The sequence below is a fragment of the Vanacampus margaritifer genome, chromosome 6, assembly GCF_051991255.1.
Source record: "Vanacampus margaritifer isolate UIUO_Vmar chromosome 6, RoL_Vmar_1.0, whole genome shotgun sequence".
In the NCBI taxonomy this organism is placed as follows: domain Eukaryota; kingdom Metazoa; phylum Chordata; class Actinopteri; order Syngnathiformes; family Syngnathidae; genus Vanacampus; species Vanacampus margaritifer.
Genome location: NC_135437.1, coordinates 23,017,855 through 23,038,830, shown reverse-complemented (window position 1 = coordinate 23,038,830; position 20,976 = coordinate 23,017,855). Strand labels below are relative to the sequence as shown.

The 20,976-nt window shown below is 39.1% G+C and overlaps 1 protein-coding gene across 2 annotated transcripts; it reads right to left on the bottom strand.

The window, feature by feature from the left end:
* Nucleotides 1–916: 916 nt before the first annotated feature.
* tango6 (transport and golgi organization 6 homolog (Drosophila)) lies at nucleotides 917–20,560 on the bottom strand. 2 transcript variants are annotated; one of them, XM_077568520.1, is made up of 18 exons: nucleotides 20,412–20,560; nucleotides 19,102–19,757; nucleotides 18,836–18,952; nucleotides 18,452–18,599; nucleotides 18,251–18,357; nucleotides 17,889–18,051; nucleotides 16,703–16,770; nucleotides 15,467–15,579; nucleotides 14,112–14,288; nucleotides 13,884–14,010; nucleotides 12,950–13,156; nucleotides 11,384–11,527; nucleotides 10,420–10,908; nucleotides 9,815–9,872; nucleotides 9,538–9,696; nucleotides 7,619–7,770; nucleotides 6,659–6,772; nucleotides 917–1,928 (listed from the first exon to the last, which is right to left on the bottom strand). In XM_077568520.1, exons 1-18 carry the CDS (start codon nucleotides 20,461–20,463, stop codon nucleotides 1,752–1,754), a joined length of 3,228 nt encoding a protein of 1,075 aa, XP_077424646.1. In that variant the 5' UTR covers nucleotides 20,464–20,560; the 3' UTR covers nucleotides 917–1,751. The 2 variants fall into 2 exon arrangements, with proteins under 2 accessions (XP_077424646.1, XP_077424647.1); XM_077568521.1 differs by having other exon boundaries at nucleotides 19,624–19,757.
* Between the last annotated feature and the right edge of the window lie 416 nt (nucleotides 20,561–20,976).

Here is a 20,976-nt window from a genome sequence, read left to right as displayed (position 1 = left end):
ATCCCTCAGTCGCGTGTGTCATGTCCAGTTTCTCTCATTGTCTGGATGTATGGGTATTTAGTTCCCTGCTTTCTTTCATTGTCGATGTCCATATGTCATGTCCTCGTCCTGTCTGATTGCCCTTTTTGTTCGCAGTTTTTAGTTAAGTCTAGTTATTTCCCCGTATTTGTTGCATTTGTTTTGAACTTTGTTGGTTTTGTTTTTTGGATAACTCGTACCTTGTTTGCCATTTTGTTTTTGTTTAATCAAACCACTTTTTTTTTTAAGCATATACCTGCCTCTCCTCCCTGCTTTCCCTTCTTCAACATGGAAAGCTGGATGGAATACATTTCCCATGGAACACATGGAGATATAAACCAGAAATGGTCCACACCACTTGACATAAAGGGGTATTGATGCGCTTTATCCTGTCTTGAGGGGCGTCAACTTTGCATTTGAAGTATTTGTAACAACTGAATTCCTTTGAAGAATCATTTTAAATGACTTTGCAGAATTATCATATTGTAATTGGCCTTGTTTCTCCGACTGGATTTGAGTAAGGACTTGTTTGAAAATAAAATGTTCAAATTCATTAGAAATGTCCTGTCTGTCATACATTTATAAGGATTTGGAAAGTGGGGGTGGCTGCTCTAAATAAACACGCCCAAATGACTTCTGTGGTTTTGCAAGGGGTTCGACCCATTAGGCATTCCTTCTTTTGTCCTTCATCATTCCTCTCATCCACCCAGCACGGTGTATGAAGCATGACCTCCCCTCTTCCCCCTCCGAGGGCAAACATGACAGACTTCAGTCTGGTTTCCATGGATATTCCTCTTAATACGGAGTCAAGGTATTACAGTGGAATGAGGCGCTTTACAAATGCAGCCTCTTTCAGTGTGGTGGCAGATTTAGGCCTCACCAAGAATACAACCGAACCAGCATTTCAATCAAAGCTGTGTTTATTCTGGGGTTGTATATCGTTCTGTGGAGACTTCAAAGTGGAATGAGTCACTTGATTTGGTGCGAGTACCACTTATTATTTTCCAGGTTCAAATAGCTAAATCCATGATGTTGACAAAAGTATTGGGACACCACTTTTTCCAAGACTCAAAAGCATATTGTGTTCAATTATTATATATCGTCGCTGTCCTGTGAAAAATGTCAATTTTAGTAAATTTTTACGTTTATGGGACGAAACTGAACGCAGACAGCATTAAACAAAATAACAGTGTTTTTCACAGGACAGCGACGATACACAACAAATCTACCAAATAGGCTGTCATTCACCAGGGAAAAAAAGATACATTTTGCCTTTTTCCCCATTCTTTCATAATCAGCAATAGAAGAGAGATTTGTTTTTGAGAAAAAAAATGCAGCCGTTTCTCCCGGTAGGTCCACGAATGGGGTTGATCTCACATTTAGAATGGTGCATCACTGCCATCTACTGGCGGTTGTGCATCAGTCAAGTTGTTTTGAAGCTTGAAAGTTACAGAGGAGCACCATCAGACCCTCTCCCATCCATTCCCTCCCCGTAGAAGAATGGAATTGCCAAGTATATTTAGCAATGGCAATGAATCATTCATTCTATTAATGTCCCATGGACACTTCTACATTTCAGGAATTTTTCAACTAACATGATTCTGATAAAAGTAGGTGAAGTGGATACAAAAATACATAGTACACATTTACATCAAACCACTAGTTCTTAAGATGTGACCTGACGCCGCATGGTGATTCTCTAGGTTCTTGGTCATAATGATGTCACCCAAGTTTTACGGCAGGACAACTATCTTCTTCTCCATCTTTTGTTTGGGGAAGATGAAGCGTCGCATGACGTCATCCAGCTCCTCCAGAGCCAGCTGGGCGTGAAGCACGGCGACCTCATCCGAGTCAGATCGAACCACCCACTTTAGAGCCCGGTACAGGTCCAAAAGAACATCGCTGAGGACCTGATGGACAAACAGAAGTGATAGAAGTTACACCGAAGCCCGATACAATCTTAGACACACAAAGAGATCATCCTCACATGACCCTTCACCCTCCACGAGAGCGTCGCCACCTGGCTAACCTTTGTGATGTGTTTTGCCAGTGTCTGTTCTCATGTCATTAAAACGTGTACAGCTGGTGCACTGCAGCAGCTGTTCAGTAATGACAGAGCTTGGACTGAGATCAGCACCACAGCCACACCTGAACCACTCATCACATTTGGTGTTTTGGTTTGGGAGGTCAAGGGTTGGGGGTTGCACCGCAAAAAGGATTTAATGACAAGTGCCTACCAGGGATTGACTAATAAAAAATATAGGATCGCTGCTTAATGCATGGATTAATTAAAAGCAGCATAGTGGAATGGTTAGTATGACTGTCTCACATTTGAGAAGTTCTGGGTTCAAATCTCAACGAAGGTCTTTTTGTGTGCAGTTTGCTTTTTTCTTTAGCTTTCTTCCAAATTGCTAAAATGTACATGTTAGGTGGATGGTTCAGGGATGTGATTTGACCAAAGTGAAATTATCTGAAAATTTAGCCGGGGGTCTGGGGGCCGCAGGCACCCAGCTAGGTCCTTTCAATGCACTCACATGACAAAGAAATAGACAAAACAACAGCATAAATTTTCAATGTATATTGAACTATCCCATATAAAATGGCAGTTTTAGTCAACTCAAAATCAGTCACATTCAAAAACATTGGACTGCCTTTGCTTTTAAAAACTCTCACTGAGAATATCATCATATCTAACTAATGTGATTACTAAGTTAACACATAAATAATGTTGAGGGGTTCAAATTTCATGAACAAATAATTGTATCATGACCAAATGAAAAGTAACTCATATTAGAGCATACCACAAATGTCTTTGTTATAGCAGAAGATGTTATCTGTCGGAGTCATGTGCATACACAATGAACTACTAAAAAAAAAAAATCTACTTTTTTTTTTTTTGGGGGGGGGGGGGGGGATTAAAAAAAGCGGAATTCCGCGAATTAGCGGAAAAATCACATCCCTGATGGTTTGATGAATGTTACCTGTGAATAACCGTAATTAAATCAACAGTGAGAAGTGGCCTAATTGTTAAAGGTGGAGGGAGTGTCCCTTCCTGTGCTTGGTGAGAAACGGACATTAAATTCAAACATTCCCAGTAGACATTGTGGGGACACAGTGACCAGATGAAAGGATTTGTCACTGTGACAGATTCTCACTCTACAAAACTCCACCCTTACGTTGCTCTCCTTCCTCTTCATTTATATTTCTGGTGACATCACGATTACACAGGTTTCAAAATTACCTCTAGAAAACACGTGAGCTTTTGTCCTTCCCAGTAAAAAAATATTATGCTGAAATATACCATTGAAATTTCAGCTGCAATTGGATTCAAAAGAGAGAGACAGAGAGAGAAAGAGAGAAAAAGCGAGAGCGCGAAAAAGAGCGGGAAAGAAAGAAAAAGAAGGAGAGCGCGAAAGAGAGAGAGTGAAAAAGAAAGAGGAGCGCGAGCGAGAGGGAAAGAAAGAGCGCGAAAGAAAGAGCGCGAAAGAGAGAGTGAGAAAGAGAGCGCAAAAGAGACAGAGAGAGAGAGAGAGCGAGAGAGAAAGAGAAATAGAGAGTGAGAGAAAGAGTGTGAGAAAGAGAGAGAAAAAATCAGTCAATCAACCCTTGACCTGAACTATATTGAGAACTGTGGAGCTTCTTTAAAAAGGAAGCTGTGAAGAGGGTAGCCGGCGGCATCCTTCCAAAAAGAAACTCTCAGAGCCAATTCTTACATGTGCCTAAAAAATATGGATGTCATGTCACTAGCGTGGGACAGGTAAATAGATGTTCCCTGACGAATGCTTTGTAAAGGCCCTTTCTTTCAAGCAGAGCACAAGGTCATTCCAACAATAAAAAATCATCATGAATATCCATTTGTACAGTCTTGAAATTTATATTAAGGATTTTGAATGGGATGCACATTTCAGGGGCCTTTTCACACTGCTCTTAGCAACATGCAGGGCTTTGTCAACGAGCCCATTAGTTTTGGACTATGAGTTTTTATTGTGTTTTGAATTCTTTTTTAAATTGAGTTTTTAGAACAGGTTTATTAGTTTGTCTAAGTTTTCCTTTTTCTTGGCACACATTCTTCAATTTAGTTTACCGTATTTTCCGGACTATACGTCGTATCGGTCAACAAATGCATCAAAGAAGAAGAAAGAAAAAAAAATCTCTGGGGGTATAAATACTTTTAAAAAATTATTTTTTATAAAATTTATTTTTCAAAAACCGAGACCAATAACAGTAAAACTTGTCGGCCTCAAAATCCCCATCCTTATTGTGGGTGTATTCGGAAATACCGCCACTCCAACCATTTGGAAACTCAGTGTTGTTTAAATGTGCCGTTTGGTTAATCAGAGTGTCCCAAAAAAGGAGTGCCAGAGCCCAGTGCATCAAGCAGTACAAGGAAAGGACACAGTACAAGCACTACTTCTTCTTCGTCATCTTCTTCAAGAAGACAAAGAAGAAGAAGAATCAGACAGCAGCAAAAGAAGCAACAACCGAACAGGATTCTTTCTAGCTTTAGCCACAATGCGATGGTGGATTCTAGTTAAAGAGATACTTGACTCATTTAGCCATTTTCATTTAATTTAATTAATGTGATAACTTCATTATTTTTCATGTACAATTAACTCTTTGACTGCCAAAAACGTTAAATAACGTTTAGTAAAATCCTAGGAAGGAGTGCCAAAGACGTTAAAAGACGTTTGTTTCAAAACAGAGGTGAAACTAACCATTTTCTATTGTTGATTACTGAAAAACGGAATAAGGTAGAAACAAACTCTTTTTTTTCTGATGAAAGATGAGAGTCCAATCTTTCATTTGGTAGTATGTGTGTTCCCATAGTCCAAACACAACATTTTCTGTGGACCTTGAAAGATCAGTCAAAATGCTTAAATCGGCTGGCAGTGGGGACAACCCGTTTCTGAAAACGTCTGGCAGTGAAAGAGTTAATACCTTTAAAAACTCATTTTGCCACGTGCCGTCGACGGAAAATGACATCATGCATGCTCAGGAAACAGGTAACAACCAATCATGGCTCAGTTTGCTAATGTCACATGACCAAACCCAGAAAACTGGGTAGCAGTGAAGTTATCAAATTAATTCTAGACCAAATAATCACTTTTTAGTGCTGAAAATTGCTAAATGAGTCAAGGATCCATTTAAGGTAAGCCTTTGTAAACTACAAAGAACAACAATCTGCATAAATGACATTTTTGTGACACAAAAATGTCGTTTTTGTAAAACACAGGTGTCAGAGTCCGGTCCTCAAGGGTCTGAGTGCATGTTTTTGAAGTTTCTCTACTCCAACACACCGGATTCAATGATCAGGATCATTATCAGGCTCCTGCAGAGCTTGCTGATGAGCTTAAATATGAATCAGCTGTGTTGAATGTAGGAAACCTCTAAAACATGCGGGACTCAGGCCCTCGAGGACCAAACTTTGACACACCACTGCTGTAAGAAGTCCTTGTTTTTACAAAACTCACTAAATATGATGAGAATTGAGAAAACATTGTGGTCCCGGTGTTGAGTTAATGAGATTTTTTGAAAGGATTTTCTGAACGCTTGCACTATACCTTTCTCTGGCTCACACAATACAGTACACACTAACGTTCATTATGTTTTCGTTTTTTTGCTATGTCACTCACCCTCTTTAAACATGTTTAAAGGAAAAAACGTTTGAGACCGAGATAAAGATGTCAATAAAAAAGAGATGAACAGCAAAACTCTTAGTTACTGTATGCAAGAGCAGTGTGGTTTGGAAAAAAATTACTCATTTCATCGCTTTTGATACGGCCCTCCATTCAGTTCAATAGGACTTTTTTTACGTGGCTTTTTGGCCATTGTGTCAAAATTCTGAATAAAATAATTCTGAACCAACAGACTTTAGCCTCATTTTCACCGACGTTATCTACCCTACTGTACTCGACAAAAGCCCCGTTTCCGCCAACAAATCCACCCGGCTCTACTCTACTCGCTTTTTCTGGTACCACCTCCTTTACGGTTCTAAAATAAAGTAGTCCAGTTCCAAAACATGACGTAATGATTTTGGAGGCCAATGATTGGTTCGCAACATGTCATCTGCGCAAACCACCACCCCGGGAAAACTTTCCTTCGATGGAGTTGAAGTGAATGCAGTGTTCGCGTTGCTGCAATAAATCAATGTCTTCTGGCTGCAATAAACAGCCACCAACCAAACACCAAGTACAAAAAAACATCTGCGCTCTCTATTGTTATCATCTGTGTGTGCAGTGCATGCTAGCTGCGGTTGCTTTAGCATGACGTCACGGGCTCCCGGGTTGTGGCCGTGGAAGTGGAGACGCATTGCTTTTTGGTGAGCAGAGCAGAGTAGAGTAGAGTAGGGTAGATACCGTCGGTGGAAACGAGGCTATATATACACATTCTTTGGTACCTCATTTATGGGGATACATTAAATGGCACATGCCCCCTCCAAAAAAACAAAAACGTCCAAATAAAGGAAAATAAGAAGTACTAGCAATTGTAATATGGGTTTGCTTGCTTCACAATGTTAGTGGTCCCACTTGCTCTGTAGCAGTCCCATGATAACCCAGAGTAAGTTAAATGTTTGAGCAAGATTTTCCTTGGGAGAATGCAGTAAACTGAATGCATTGCATAATGGGCTGTGTGTTTGTACCTGGGTGGTTTTGTCACTGAGGCCTCGGAGCAGCAGGGTGATAACATGGACAGCAGCTCTCCTCACCTCTGCTTCCTTCTCGGTCTTTACCAGGGCAGTGAGACAGCAGCTCAACTGAACAACAAATAAATGAGATACAGACGCTCCCCTACTTACGAACATTCGAGTTACGAACAACGGTACATACGAACATTTCTGCGCGTACAGTATGTCGAAAAATGTTCGGAAATAAATGCTGTAAGTTAGATTTTGTATCGCGCGTAGTGCTTCTTTCCGCCACTAATACCGACGATTGGCGCTGTGAGAGCTCATTGGAGGCTGAGCAACGTGGCGAGGAGGAGGAGGAAGAAACGCCGGTCCCCATGAAGCAGGAAATAACTTTTGAAGCCGATTCCAGCGACGACGAAGAATCTCTCATGATATAAAATCCTCCTCTTCCTCCTCCTCCATCATCTCCTTAAGCATCGAGTACATCTTCCAAAAGTAAGTGATTTATCTTATTACGTACATGTACATACTGTGTGTGTGTCTCTCGCTCTCTCTCTCTAACATACGTAGTACAGTACAGTACTGTACGTATTCTCTCCATTTTATTAAAAGTTTTTTTCCAGTACAAACCAATGCAGGTTACTTGTACAAGCCTTAAACATACTTATATAAACCTTCAATATACTTACATAGGCTTTAAACATAAATTATAATACAAAATATAGCACTGAAGCAACTTACGAACAAATTCACCTTACGAACGATCGTCCGGAACGTAACTCGTTCGTAAGGTGGGGAGCGTCTGTATATCTCTGCTATGATTTTTTTTGTCAACAATAGTTCTCCTATGTCATGAGTGGTTCACAATGGAATCAAGTTTGTACCTCGTTACTGTCGAAGCATTTGCAAACATGTTTAATGATGTCCGTCAGACTAAAGTAAGGTACAGTACTGCCAATTGTCTCTGCTTACCTCTTGAGCCAGCGGACCGAGTGCATAGTCCAGTCTGTGGCACAGTTCCCCCAGGTTAGAGAGACTGCTGGCACGGACGCTTTGGTCAGAATCTCTGGTTCCTCTCAGGAACACTGACACCAAGGGACGACCCAGGTGTGATGCCAAGTCTCCTGCAGGAGGAGAAGGAAAGAAAAATGAGAAGGTGGTCATCTTTAATACAAGTTTTTGAGTTTTCATTCCAAGAAATTATCCAGAATCTTCCTCCATATGCTGTCAATGAGAACAGCAAGCCAAGACCGTTAGAGACAGCCAACATCAAACTACGCAGCTAAAAAATGCAAAAAAAAAATAAAAGTAATTAAAGCTTAAGGATAGTGAGGAATGCAGTGCTCTATCAACCAAAGAAAGATTTCAGACAATTATGTGCACTAGTTATAAATCTCACCCCTCTTTTACAAGCTGTGATTGTTGCTGTACTGGCAGTCTTACAAAAAAAAAAAAAAAAACGAGAGCAATGGCAACTCGTTATGGAGAGCTGCCGATTGGCTTGTTGTGAGATCTGTTGAGTACATCTGCAAGTTACAATTAAATTGGCCCCATTCAGAAACATAAACAGCTCATTGATCTGATTAGCCTTGACCACATACAAGAATCCAAACAGACACACAAAGCTCAGTTAGCTATTATCTAAATCCACATCTCAGTAGATAGGATACATAATGTTTGTAAAGTGTGCTGAACAAACTAAAAGTTTCAGCCAACCTCACGACATAAAAACAGGCTCTCTCATTGACACACAGCAAAGGCAATCTGGCAGATAAAACCTAGTAACGGAATGGGAAGTTTTAGCCATTGGGTCACTTCTCGCCAGTTGTGCATTTAAACATGACAATAAAGTGGGTTTTGTGGTGAAAATCATCTACCTACCAACAAAATTAATATATCTGCCTCTGCACTAAAATATATCTGAAACATTATTTAACCCTTTTATGCATAAATTATGATAACCTACATCAGAATATTTTTTCCTCAACTGTTTTTATTACTCTTTAGGCATGAAAAAAATTAATCACCTTCATAAAAAAAAAAATAAATAAAATAAAAAATCCAAGGAGTTGGTGACATGTCCACTAGGGTGGATAACGTGCATTTGAGCAACTGATGAAATATGTTTGTAAGAAAAAAACAAAAATAATGTAAACACTATAGAAAATGTCTGTTTGATTTTTAACATTGTGTTCACATATTTTTTTTTAAACATATTTCAAAACTACTACATGTATTGCAAAAAACATTTACCCAAAGAAAAATGAACTTTTTATGAAGTAAATATAGTAATTTTCTTTTTCTGGCAACCATTCATCATCACTACCACTGTCATCATCCCCACTCGAGTCAGATGGTATATGGTCGACTACCCTGTAGGTTTTGCTAGCATGTTCTGCACTTGACCACTACAAAACGTAAGGACCAGGATCCTTACTCTCATATGAGGATTAAAATCCATAAAATATTGCTATAACAAAAATGAAATGATGATTTAAAGCAAAAAAATAAAAAATAAAAGTACTTCAGATGAAGTATTTTCAAAAGTCCAATTTAGTGGACTCATGATCAATCACCATTTGCATTTAATTTTCTTTGTGATGCCATAAAACTCAACAGTTTTCTTAAACAGCTTAGGCTTTTTATTTACAGTATACTGTAATCATATTGTTAAAGTTGGATTGCGCATTTCAATGCAGTATATTCAGCTTTGAATTGCAGTGTTCATGTTGCATTATGGATAAAGGTTTTAAAGGTTATTTCAAATATGTCAACTATGTTTGTCCATTTGATATTGAATTTCAGAAATGCCTGAAAAATACAATGATTAATATATTACTGATTGCGCAGCACTGATTCAGAAAATGGATAATGATGTAAATATTGCTCACCCATAGCTCTGCTTGCCCTCATTAGGACTTCACCCATTTTGAGGCGAAATTCCAAGGAGTGGTCCTTGTTGGATGTAGAGAGTGAGGAACCATGCTGAAAGTCTTTTAGGAGTCTTTCCAGAATTCTCTCAGGATAGAAATCAGCCAAAGCAGCAAGTCCTACAGATAGTATGCATCAAGTATTTTGGACAGGAATTTATCATAACTTTGCATGTAGTTCACAAACAAACTAAAACCGTTACCGTGCATTTAGAGCTAGGTGGTTTGATTGTATTACCTTGAATGGCTGACAGGTAGACGAAGGAGTCCTCATGTTCCAGATTTTCAAGAAATAGCTGGGAAAAAAAAAAATTGCTTTATTAATCACCACATACTAGTGTACACTAGAAGATGATGTACACAGTTGTATTTTGACTTCCAACAAGTCAGACATTCCAACCAAAGAGGATCAAAACTGATAAAGAACAACCAGACTACAAAAGGAATAATTCAAAATTCCCCCCCAGGTATAAAAGGTAACCTAGGGTTATGATATGGAGAAAAAAAAAATCAAAAAATGACACAAATAAAAGAAAAATCAATATTGGGAGGTTCTGCTGTCCAGACAGATGTTTGATGACTGTGACAGGCATGAAGACATGTCGATTAAAGAGAATATTAAAGTAGGTGTTATTCCTTTTATTCCTAAGCCAACTAACAAGTCCCAAGGTATCACCAATGTTGCCCCTCGAGGAGCAGGCTCAAGTGTTCATTCATTATACAGTACACGCATACATCGAAATGTGCCAAAAGACGCCGTCAAAACCCACAGCCCCCATTCTTAAAAATGGACATCCATTCATTGCACCGAATAAATAACAGAAAATCAAGATTTCAACTTACAATTAGGACTTTCTCCTGGGCTTGTACAATTTCTTGGTCTCTGGATTGGACCATTTGGGTCAAAGTCCTCAGGGCAAATGCTCTGGTTGGAACATCAGGGTGACATGCCTCGAGTAGCCAATCAGAAAATGCCTTAGATGAACTTGAAGTTTCACCTGCCACAGAGTCCCCAGAAGACATTGTGTGTTTGAGACTGGATTTTTTAAGGTTGTTGTTGGCAGACAGGAGTGATGGAGGACTAGTCTGCGATTTCTTTGCTTCTGTCTTGTTTCTTTTCCTTGAAGGCAGATTGTTCTTGGATGATATGCCATTGTCTTTGGAGCCCGGAGCACTGGTAGTGTGGTTATCTGGTCTGTACGCGCCATGGGTAGCAATAACTGCTCTTAAATTTGAGGCCAGCTCCTGGATGAACACCTCTGGGTGTTGCTGAGAAAGAGTCTCTAGCGGCTGGAGCAGTTTTGACATACAGGAGTAGACGTCAGCAGTGAGCTGTAAATATCATAGAATAGTGAAGAGGTTAATTAAGGTCAAGTCTTGCACTAGTAGAGATTTAAAAAAATAAAAATAAACAGTACAAGTGAATGATTTCTTGATATGCTGTTTGAGTGGAATGGTCAAGATCTGCCACATTAAAGTAAGTAGATCATTGCATTTTAGTTAAGAGTGAAAACTAAGCAAAATGTTATCACTTATAATAGATACCAATTCTGTATGCCAGATACAAATATTACATCTCTTTATTAAAAAATTCAAATTGTTATTACAGTACAACTTCAATGTCATGTTTACTGTTCAGGTCCATTGTGCTGGTGTATAAAAGGTAAAAATCACAAAACTGATATTGCCCAAATAATTATTCTATAAAATACTGTATTAAAGTACTATATATTTGAAAATGTTTTTTTTTTTTGACTGACTACAGTATGTGTAATAATGGTAGACAGTAACTCTCAAAATTGAGTACCTGAGGTCCAGAGAGCAGAGTTGCCACCAGGCCCATCCCCATACTCAGTGTTTGGCTTTCGATTGGGTTTTCAGTAATCACACCATTTTCCTGATCCAGAACGATGCAAGCCCTCTGAAGCAGTGAGTCTATAAAGTCTACCACCTGGACAGAAGACAACATACACAATTAAATCAAACATTGTCTTTGGAAAAATGTAACCTCTAAGTACATCATTGGGGAAATAGAACAGCACTCACTACTTTACAACAGTACAAAATGGTTGTGGGAAAATTCTGAAGAGTACTGTATCTGAAAACCTTCAACATTACAATGTCCAGAGATCAGCGTGCTTGAAATGAGTTTATTCAGCGATGCAATGCCAATGTATGAGAGTCATTTCTTAATCTTTCAGGCATTTCAAGACAAATATATTTATTTACTGTACTTATCAAATGCATTACCTTTCTAGCGTATAATGCCCCTTCCCTTAATCTGCTTCAACTGAATATAGCAACTAGTTTGTTCAACAGCATGACTCAACATGGCCTGCTCCCTTATCTAGGTCCAAGACATAGCCAAGTACGAAAAAAAGAAAGAAAAAAAAAAAAAAGCATTTATCTTCCTCCCTAAACTAAGGGCTCTGTGTATATGTACCTGATTTTAACTCTTTGACTGCCAAAAACGTTAAATAACGTTTAGTAAAATCCTATGGAGGAGTGCCAAAGACGTTAAAAGACGTTTGTTTCAAAACAGAGGTGAAACTAACCATTTTCTATTGTTGATTACTGAAAAACGGAATAAGGTAGAAACAAACTTTTTTTTTTTTTCTTTCTTTTTTTTCTTTTTGGGAGATCTCATCAGTATTGATCATTTGAAATGTCATCATCATTGTTCTCCCTTTTTTTTTTTTTTTTTTTGTATGTGTGTTTGTGCGTGTGTGCGTGCGTGTGTGCGTGCGTGAGAAAATAAAAAATAAAAAAATAAGAATTCCCATACCGTTCACCTAAACCGAACACTTCAAAATCCAGCCAGAGTCGTGGGGCCGCCAGGAGACCCGAAGGGGGACCAAAGAAAAGAAAGAAAAGCGAAGCCCAGCACCGACCAGACACCACCCACCGGGCCACTAACCTTCACCAACCCCAGAGACAAACTTTTTTTTCTGATGAAAGATGAGAGTCCAATCTTTCATTTGGTAGTATGTGTGTTTCCATAGTCCAAACACAACATTTTCTGTGGACCTTGAAAGATCAGTCAAAATGCTTAAAATCGTCTGGCACCCACGGCATCCCTTTTCTGAAAACGTCTGGCAGTCAAAGAGTTAAGACAACAAATCTTGAATACATTTTAAAAGAAATGTTTCTTGGGCACAACCAACACTCATCAAGATCATCAATCACAAATGGACAACAGGGATCATTTGATCATGTTTTGTTCATGAATGTACAGGGACACTCCTACTTGAGGGATACTTGAATACATTAGAAGTTGTTCTATATCTCTTTTGCGTGACGTACTAAAATTGCGTCTGTCTCTGTCTGTTAAGCATTTCCGATGCATCTGTTTGAGTGCACATTCTTCACAAACCTGATTGTTTTTTCTCAGTATGACATCATGCTGAAGGGACTCCACCATTATGGCCAACACCTGAAGCAAAGCCAGTGTGTGGCCTTGTCTTGCAACACGAGCCTGTTGCTGCTGCTCCACCTCCAAGAGCGTCATGGAAGATATGTCCAATTGCTGTCCATCTTTCTCCTCTTCTTCCACCGCTACTGCCGTCCAGCTAGTTAGCTCCTGCAAAACCAATTTTGAAAATTCAATATTTATTAATCATAAACGATTTGAAGTTCAACATTCTGCATTCATCTGTAGTGTCACTTACTATCTATTATTCTGTATTAATGATATTTAGTCATGACAAGTAGCTGCAGACCTGCATTCATAAAGGAATATACAGTAAATATTACCTGACTAGTATTTCATTTCAGGATGCTAACAGTACAAATCAGAGTGTGCAGTTCATGAGAAGGGTGACAATATGCTTTAGCCTCTTTTGAAACATTACTTCCACCAGTATGCTAACCTTTACCCCCTGGTTCATTCTGCATCATTGACCTCTTTGACTGCCAAAAACGTTAAATAACGTTTAGTAAAATCCTATGGAGGAGTGCCAAAGACGTTAAAAGACGTTTTTTTTTCAAAACAGAGATGAAACTAACCATTTTCTATTGTTGATTACTGAAAAACGGAATAAGGTAGAAACAAACTTTTTTTTCTGATGAAAGATGAGAGTCCAATCTTTCATTTGGTAGTATGTGTGTTTCCATAGTCCAAACACATAATTTTCTGTGAACCTTGAAAGATCAGTCAAAAATGCTTAAAATCGGCTGGCACCCACGGCATCCCTTTTCTGAAAACGTCTGGCAGTCAAAGAGTTAATATTGGACTTGTAGTCAGCGTTTTAGTGAGATGAACAAATCATGTGATTTAAAAAATCATACATCAAAATCTGGATGCTCACCTGCAGCAGGTCAAGGAAAAAATCACCGGGCACATCACTGTCTTTGAGTTCAGCCAACAGGTGCGTCAGGCATTCTAGTCTCCACTGCTCCCCTGACAGCTTCTCATACAGAACATCATCCTCATCACTGGAATACAGGAATTAAATGCAAGAAAGGACAAACCATGGTTAAGATTCCTATAGTAGATATATTTTTGCAAAGAGCACTCCTTCAACTGGATCCATCACCTGCAGCCTTCTCTGCAGCTCAGTTGGACTCCACCATTGCTGCCAGGGGTTAAATGGAAGCTTGCTGATACATCATTCTTCTGATCCTGTATTGCTGACAGTTGCCTGAGTAGTGACAGGACTGCAGAGGTCTCTGCATGGCTCAGATACCACAACAAAATATCCTGACATGGGGCTCTGAGAAGCAGAAAATGCACACTCACATTTGTCGAATGATCCATAAAAACAACAAACCATGTGATAGCGCTCTCTTCTCTTATTGGTCAGGAGCAAGAAAGCATACAGGAAGATTTGGAAGAAACACGAGGAGCGAAACTGGCCTTTGTTGATAACTTTAATATTTAACAGTTCATATTAGCAAATGCATTAAAAAGTGTTGCACCTCTGCCACATGTCTCTGTCCTAATGTGTGTAGATTGATGGGTGAGCGTTCAAGCAGGCATACCAAGGAGCTTTTTAAATCATCTTTCATGTTTTTCATGATCTCTCCATTGATTAGAAAATACAATTAAAAAAAATCAAGATCTAAAAGAAAATTAATTCAATCAATCCAATAGAGAGCATTGTAAAGTAATCAAGGTGTTACTTTATGCATCTTTTTTATGCTCAACCTTTGACCCAATAATAAAAATGTCAGTGTGATTACTAAACAAACAGGACACAATGTATACGCAATGTATCGTTACTTCACCTGGCCTCTTTTCTGTTAATAAAAATGTCAGTGTGAACAGTAAACAAACTAATGTCCCTAATGTGTGTTCTTTATTTTATTTTATTTTTTAAACAGTGGCCTTGACCGACGTACCACAGGTGTGAATGCAGCCAGAGAATCACAACCTTAGTGTATAAGAAAATTATTTTCTCACATTTTAAACTACTGCATGCCTCTTCATTTTAGAATAATACACACGAAAAGACAATACAATACAATTCAAACAATGACATCACATCACTTAATTCATGACACTAATGATAATCTTAGGTGTAACCTGAATATCCACTCTGTGTGGTGTGCAACAGAAATATACAGCAAAGAATCAGACCACACATGCAGGCATGCAGGAGAAATGGGGCACAAAAACTGTGTTGTGCCTTTAAGTTGGGGTAAAGAGAGTTTGGTGCTTTGCTTAAGGTCCTATCAACAGTAGTCAGGATATTGACTAGCATCTCCCCGACAACTGGCTTGCAAATTATTTTATCTGCAGCTGGATTTGAACCATGACACTCGAGTTCCAGAGTTAAGTTCTTACAGATGAGCTAGCCCATCATCCTCAAATATGGAGAAACAAGGATGCTTTGAAGATACCATGCATAAACAGTTGTGACAGACAATCTTAATAAAACAACAACTGTACCGTAGGTTGGAGACGTTCTGCTTGGTGAAACAGAAGAGTGTGAAGACAACTGGAAGAACTTCTTCTAATGCTTTGAGAAGAAAAGCTGAAGGGCTGTTGCCTACAACCCAGATCTGACCACAAGAACACCAGTGAAAAAAAAACTTTGAAATGCATGACATTTGAGTTAGTAGCAAATGCTTAACCCTACAAATTCACACATACAGTACTCAATATGAACACAATAGCGCTTTTCCATCTTACAAGGCCCTCAAAGCGCTTTCCATCCAACTACTCATTCACCTACTGATGACGCAGCATCAGGAGCAACTGGGGGTTCAGTATCTTGCTCAAGGATACTTCCATGTGGTCAAAATGGCATGGGATCGAACCCACAACCTCTGGGTTGGGAGACGCCCACTCTACTACTGAGCCGACGCCCACCACGACTGTCTCGTCCTATGGCGTGTCATGGTTACGAAGCTAGTCTACACACTTTCCGGTGGGAGTAAGGATAACAAATTGTTCTTTTTTTGCTGCAGTTCTTCTTTTTATTATTTTATATTTATCATCTTAAAGTGTTTTTCACACCAATGTTGACTGTAATAACATAGCTTAGTGATAGAAACCATGGGCTCTACTTTGGTGCCCAGTGCAAGTCTGATGCGAGGGAAGATCTAAATCTGCACTGGGGCAGGCTAAACTAAGTTTTGGTATTTTCGCAGACTTATGCAAGCAGGTGCAGCAGGGCGCATTAAAAACAAAACAAAAACATATATAGAATTTTTTAACCTAATTCCGGTTACTTAATTCTGTCTGTTAGCAAGAGCCACTACATCGTGATAACTTACATTGATGTTTCTGCATTTGGCAATTTATTATTATATTATATTATTAGTATGGGATTTTTTTTAATGGGCTTTAGGTGAACTGATGAATACACACACACACACACACACGCACGCACATACAAAAAAAAAAAATATATATATATATATATATATATATATGTATATATATATATATTTAAAAAAAAAAACATTTATTAATTTTTTTTTAATTGATTTGTTTGTTTGTTTGTTTTTTAAAAAAAGGAGAGCAATGATGATGTCAAATCGAATGAACAATACTGAGCTCTCCTGGGGAAAAAACAAACAAAAAAAAACACAAAAAATACAAATTCAAGTTTTGTCAACATCATCGGAATCAAACTCTATCATAAATCAAGAACAACCTATTTTACCACTTTTATCACACCTTTTTAATGTCTTCCACACATTGTGTCATCTCCCATTCCTCCACAGCAACTTGGCAGTGATCATCATCTGGAAAAAAATATAAAGCACTTTCTTTTATTGGCATTTTTCCCGACTGAAACAACAAAATTTTATTGTAGTATAGAATGTTTGTTTGCCGATGTTGTACAAATTGTCATGTTTGTTCATTGTTTACTATAACCAGAGACATAGGCGTATCAATCTTCTTCATGAAAGTTGTATATAGAAAAAAATTAAGCCAAGTTGCCTCAAGCATCTTAGATATGTTTCAAAATTTGATCCCACTTAGCCTGTAAATTGTAATGTGCTGGAGCCCATTTAGTTGATCTTGATTGCGCGGCGGTGCACACCCTAGAATAGTTACTTGTCATTCACAAGGCTGATAAACTGTACGATAGACAACAATTACCAACGTACACAACAAGGGACAATTTAATTAATTACTTAACCCAAGACCTAAGTTTTTGGAATGTGTCAAGAAACCTGACCACCGAATGAAGAACACGACAAACACAATGCGTTTAACATCAAACAAATTCATATTTTGGTATTTTCTTGCACATTATTTTAGTTCTTTTTCCACATTTAGTTCATTGTGTGAGATTAAGAAGAAAAAAAAACAGTTAGGCACAAGGTGGTGCAATGGAGTAGAATTTCGACATTCTTTGATGTGTGTTCTATACTTTTTGTCCTCATCCAAGCGTATGCGAGCTGACTTTGCAAGATGCAGGGTACAAACTAGTCATCAGTCAATGGCATGGCACACATTGACACACAACCACTCATACGTCCACCTATGGGCACTTTGGAGTCTTCACTTCATCAACCAGGCATGTACCATATTTAGAATGTGGGAAGAAGTCAGCGTATGTACAGAAAAGACGTTGCATCGTGCTCCAGAGCACCATCGTGTCAATACTGTCAAAATAGCTTGGATATTTAAAAACTATATGCTTGACTTATTTGCTTGAGATTATGGTTTCTTGAGACTTACTGTATCACAATTCTATTTGAATCAGTGGTATCAGGCTCAAGAAGAACAATGTAGAAATACATGTCACAGATTATGTCATAATTCTATGTACTGTATGACAGACTTATTTCAATTTATGAGTACAGTGAAAATAAAATCCATTGCATAAAAAATGTGTGCAACTGTTACTAACCAGCAGCAGTTATGCAGCGGTAGAGAGGAGACAAGAGAGGAACCAGCAAATACGGCTGAGCAAAATTGGTCTTCTCTTGCACCAAGTAGAGAGCTGCCCTGGTGGCCACACACTGAAACTGTTGGGCTGCAAGCTTGTCTTTGAGGTGCAGGAGCTCAAGGATCTACACCAACATAAACCAATTCAATTCATGCAGTTACATGAGATAATTAATAAAATGATAACAATAAACACCAGATCAAATAACCCAAAATGATGGAAACAGTTACATTACAATTCAGCTTGATAAGTGTGTTTCATGATGGTTCTATATGAAATATTCCAACAGCCCCCTTGTTAGAGCTTTGTGTGTGTAAACTGACCTGAGAACAGACTTGCTTATAGTAGGCGTCAGCTGATGCAGACTGCTGGGGGCATGCTGTCAGAATCTTGGCTATACTGTCACACTTTTTCCAATCTGACTCATCCCCTAGAGGACATGGGCGGTATCACAGGTTAGACGTTAACAGGACATTTCTGTTTGGCGTTTTCAGGCTTCGATTCGTCATCTGCCACTCGCCCACCTGTTCCTCCCTCCAGGATGGCTCTGACTACAGCCTGGACCCCATTAGATTGCATCAGACGCTCAGATAGCAACTGACCACAAAGGCGCCTCAGCCAGCCAGGAGTTGTCCTGCTTCTGGAACCACTGGAACTTCCTACTGGACCAGACTTATGGGAGAGACATAAGACATTCAGCGTTTTTCCCATGACTGCATTTTGGTCTTATCATTTCATGTTTTTCTTTTTCTTCCCTTTATCTTTCTATTTATTTCATCCATCCATTCTATATATATCACATATTGCCATCCTGGTCAAGCTATCACAGCTGATTTGGGGCAAAAGGTAAAATACACCCTGAACAGATCTATTTTGTTTCTTTGTTTTTCATCAAGACACAGACATACCTGTTTGGCGCCACCTTGTAAAATAAGGAGCTCTTTGATAACCACTGGCTGATACACTTTTACCAGAAGACTTTGGAGAGCCTCCCGACTGTTTTTGCGTTCCTCTTCTCTGAGCTCCTATAGAGGAAAACAAATATGGAGAGAGGAATTTATGTTCAAAAAGGCTGCCTTGGCTAATGATGCAGTTTTAATTGGCCACAATAGAGAGGCATGAACTGAATTCAATCAACAGAGAGCGCAAATAAAACAATATGAGGATAGACTACCTGAACATCCTTTGTGCCGGCTGTCTTGGAATTCTGTGGCTGATAGCCAAGCTGACAGAGTGCCGCTATCATATCTCCCAGATGCCGCGTGAACACCAGTGTGGCAAGAGATGACAGTTCAGCTAAGCGCAACAGGATAGTTGTTGTCGTCAGAAGCTGGTGTGGTGCACCAACAGCAGTTTGACCACATACCATTTTTTCCACCATTGTGCCAAATGCAGATCTGTGACCCAGTGGTACACCCACTCCTGGAGCCAAGAATGGGCAGAGCCCAAAAGACACCACAAACTGAAGGGCTGCCCCAATTGTTTTCTGTTGCATGAAACTGAGGACGTCTGGCGGTAAGGGGGGAGCCATCTCAGGGGTGCGTAGTTTGACAGAGGGAGCGGGTGTCTGTTTGAAAAGTTCAAGTTCAGCAGAAAGGTGGCGTGCTAAGCTGAGCAGCAGAAGGAGACACTCCTGGACAAAGCCCCACATCACATCCTCTGTATAATTTAAGAACCAACTTGCACCAGCTATCACGTCATCCCGCAGTCTCCTCGCTTCCTGTAGACTGCTGTCATTGTGCAGCTTCTCCAGGAAAACATCTCTGTTTGTCTTCAGTGCTAGCAGAAGTGCCTCCTCCTTTGAGGCATGTGCATTACGCCCAGACGCATCTGTAGACAAAACATTAGTATCATCATTACACAAAACAATATTGTGCCATTGCTAAAACAATTAAGGTCTACAAATGAACAGAGATCATACTTCATTATACAATTTTAAAAACACTAAGTGGATATTTTTGCCGTGGCCGGCAACTCGCCTGCTAACGCTATTTTGCCAACGCTATTTTGCCGTGAATCGCGCGAGAGATGAACTACAAGTACGAATTTTGCGCCAGTGAAAGCTACTAAGTACTACTACCTCTACTACTACTAGGGTTAGACTGGTAATGTCGATAGCAGTCTATCTCCGGTAGCATAACAAAATGAAAACTTCGTGAAAAGACACAGGGGGTGAAGTGACACAGGAACCCCGCCGGTGACTGACCAATCAGAGCCGTTCACGGCAAAATAGCACAAGCAGGAGAGTTGGTCACGGCAAAATATCCACTGCTTTTTCTCAGTCCACCTGTTACTTGGGCTACAAAATGACACTAGTACAAATGTTTGAAAAACACAATTAAAAAAAAAAAAAAACGTTACAGTTTAGTTTCCATTAAAAATGTTTTCTATCATTACTTGGGAAGTATTTTCAGAGAGTATTGTCACATTGGAACTATTCCAGTTACGCGCCGATTTAAAAATCACTATAAACTAACCACTTACCTCCAAAAGGTTTCGTGAGCACATTCAACGCCGAGATTATGGCCGCAGTCATTTTATTATCAAATACATGTCATGTGAACGAGTTATGTCTTCTTAAATTGTTGTTGTCGCTGAAATTAGACGTCACAACGGATAGGAGGCTGGTAACAAGGTTGCATTCAAGAACTGTAGGAAGAAAAACATCTGCGTAGAAGCCAACAAGCATGACTAGCGATGACGAACGAGCATAAAAATTGAGCTTTTTTTTTTTTTTTATTGGAAAAAGCACTAGCGTTTCCCAGAGCTCAACACAAGTGTTTTATCCAAATACTGTATACGTATTATAATAATATACTGCAAAAAAAAAAAAGAAAAAGAAAAGAAATCGAAACAATTAAGGAAACACTTTATTCCTTTATTTATTTTTTTAGCAGCGTAAAATACTTAGGTATTAACTTTACTTTGCACTGTATATAAAAACGTTTACAGTACTGGCAATTTTGTGTAATTGATATTTTTGAGCTATTAGGTGGTTAATAAAACAGAAGATATTCATATTGTTTAGCAATATCAGAAGTTTTTAGTC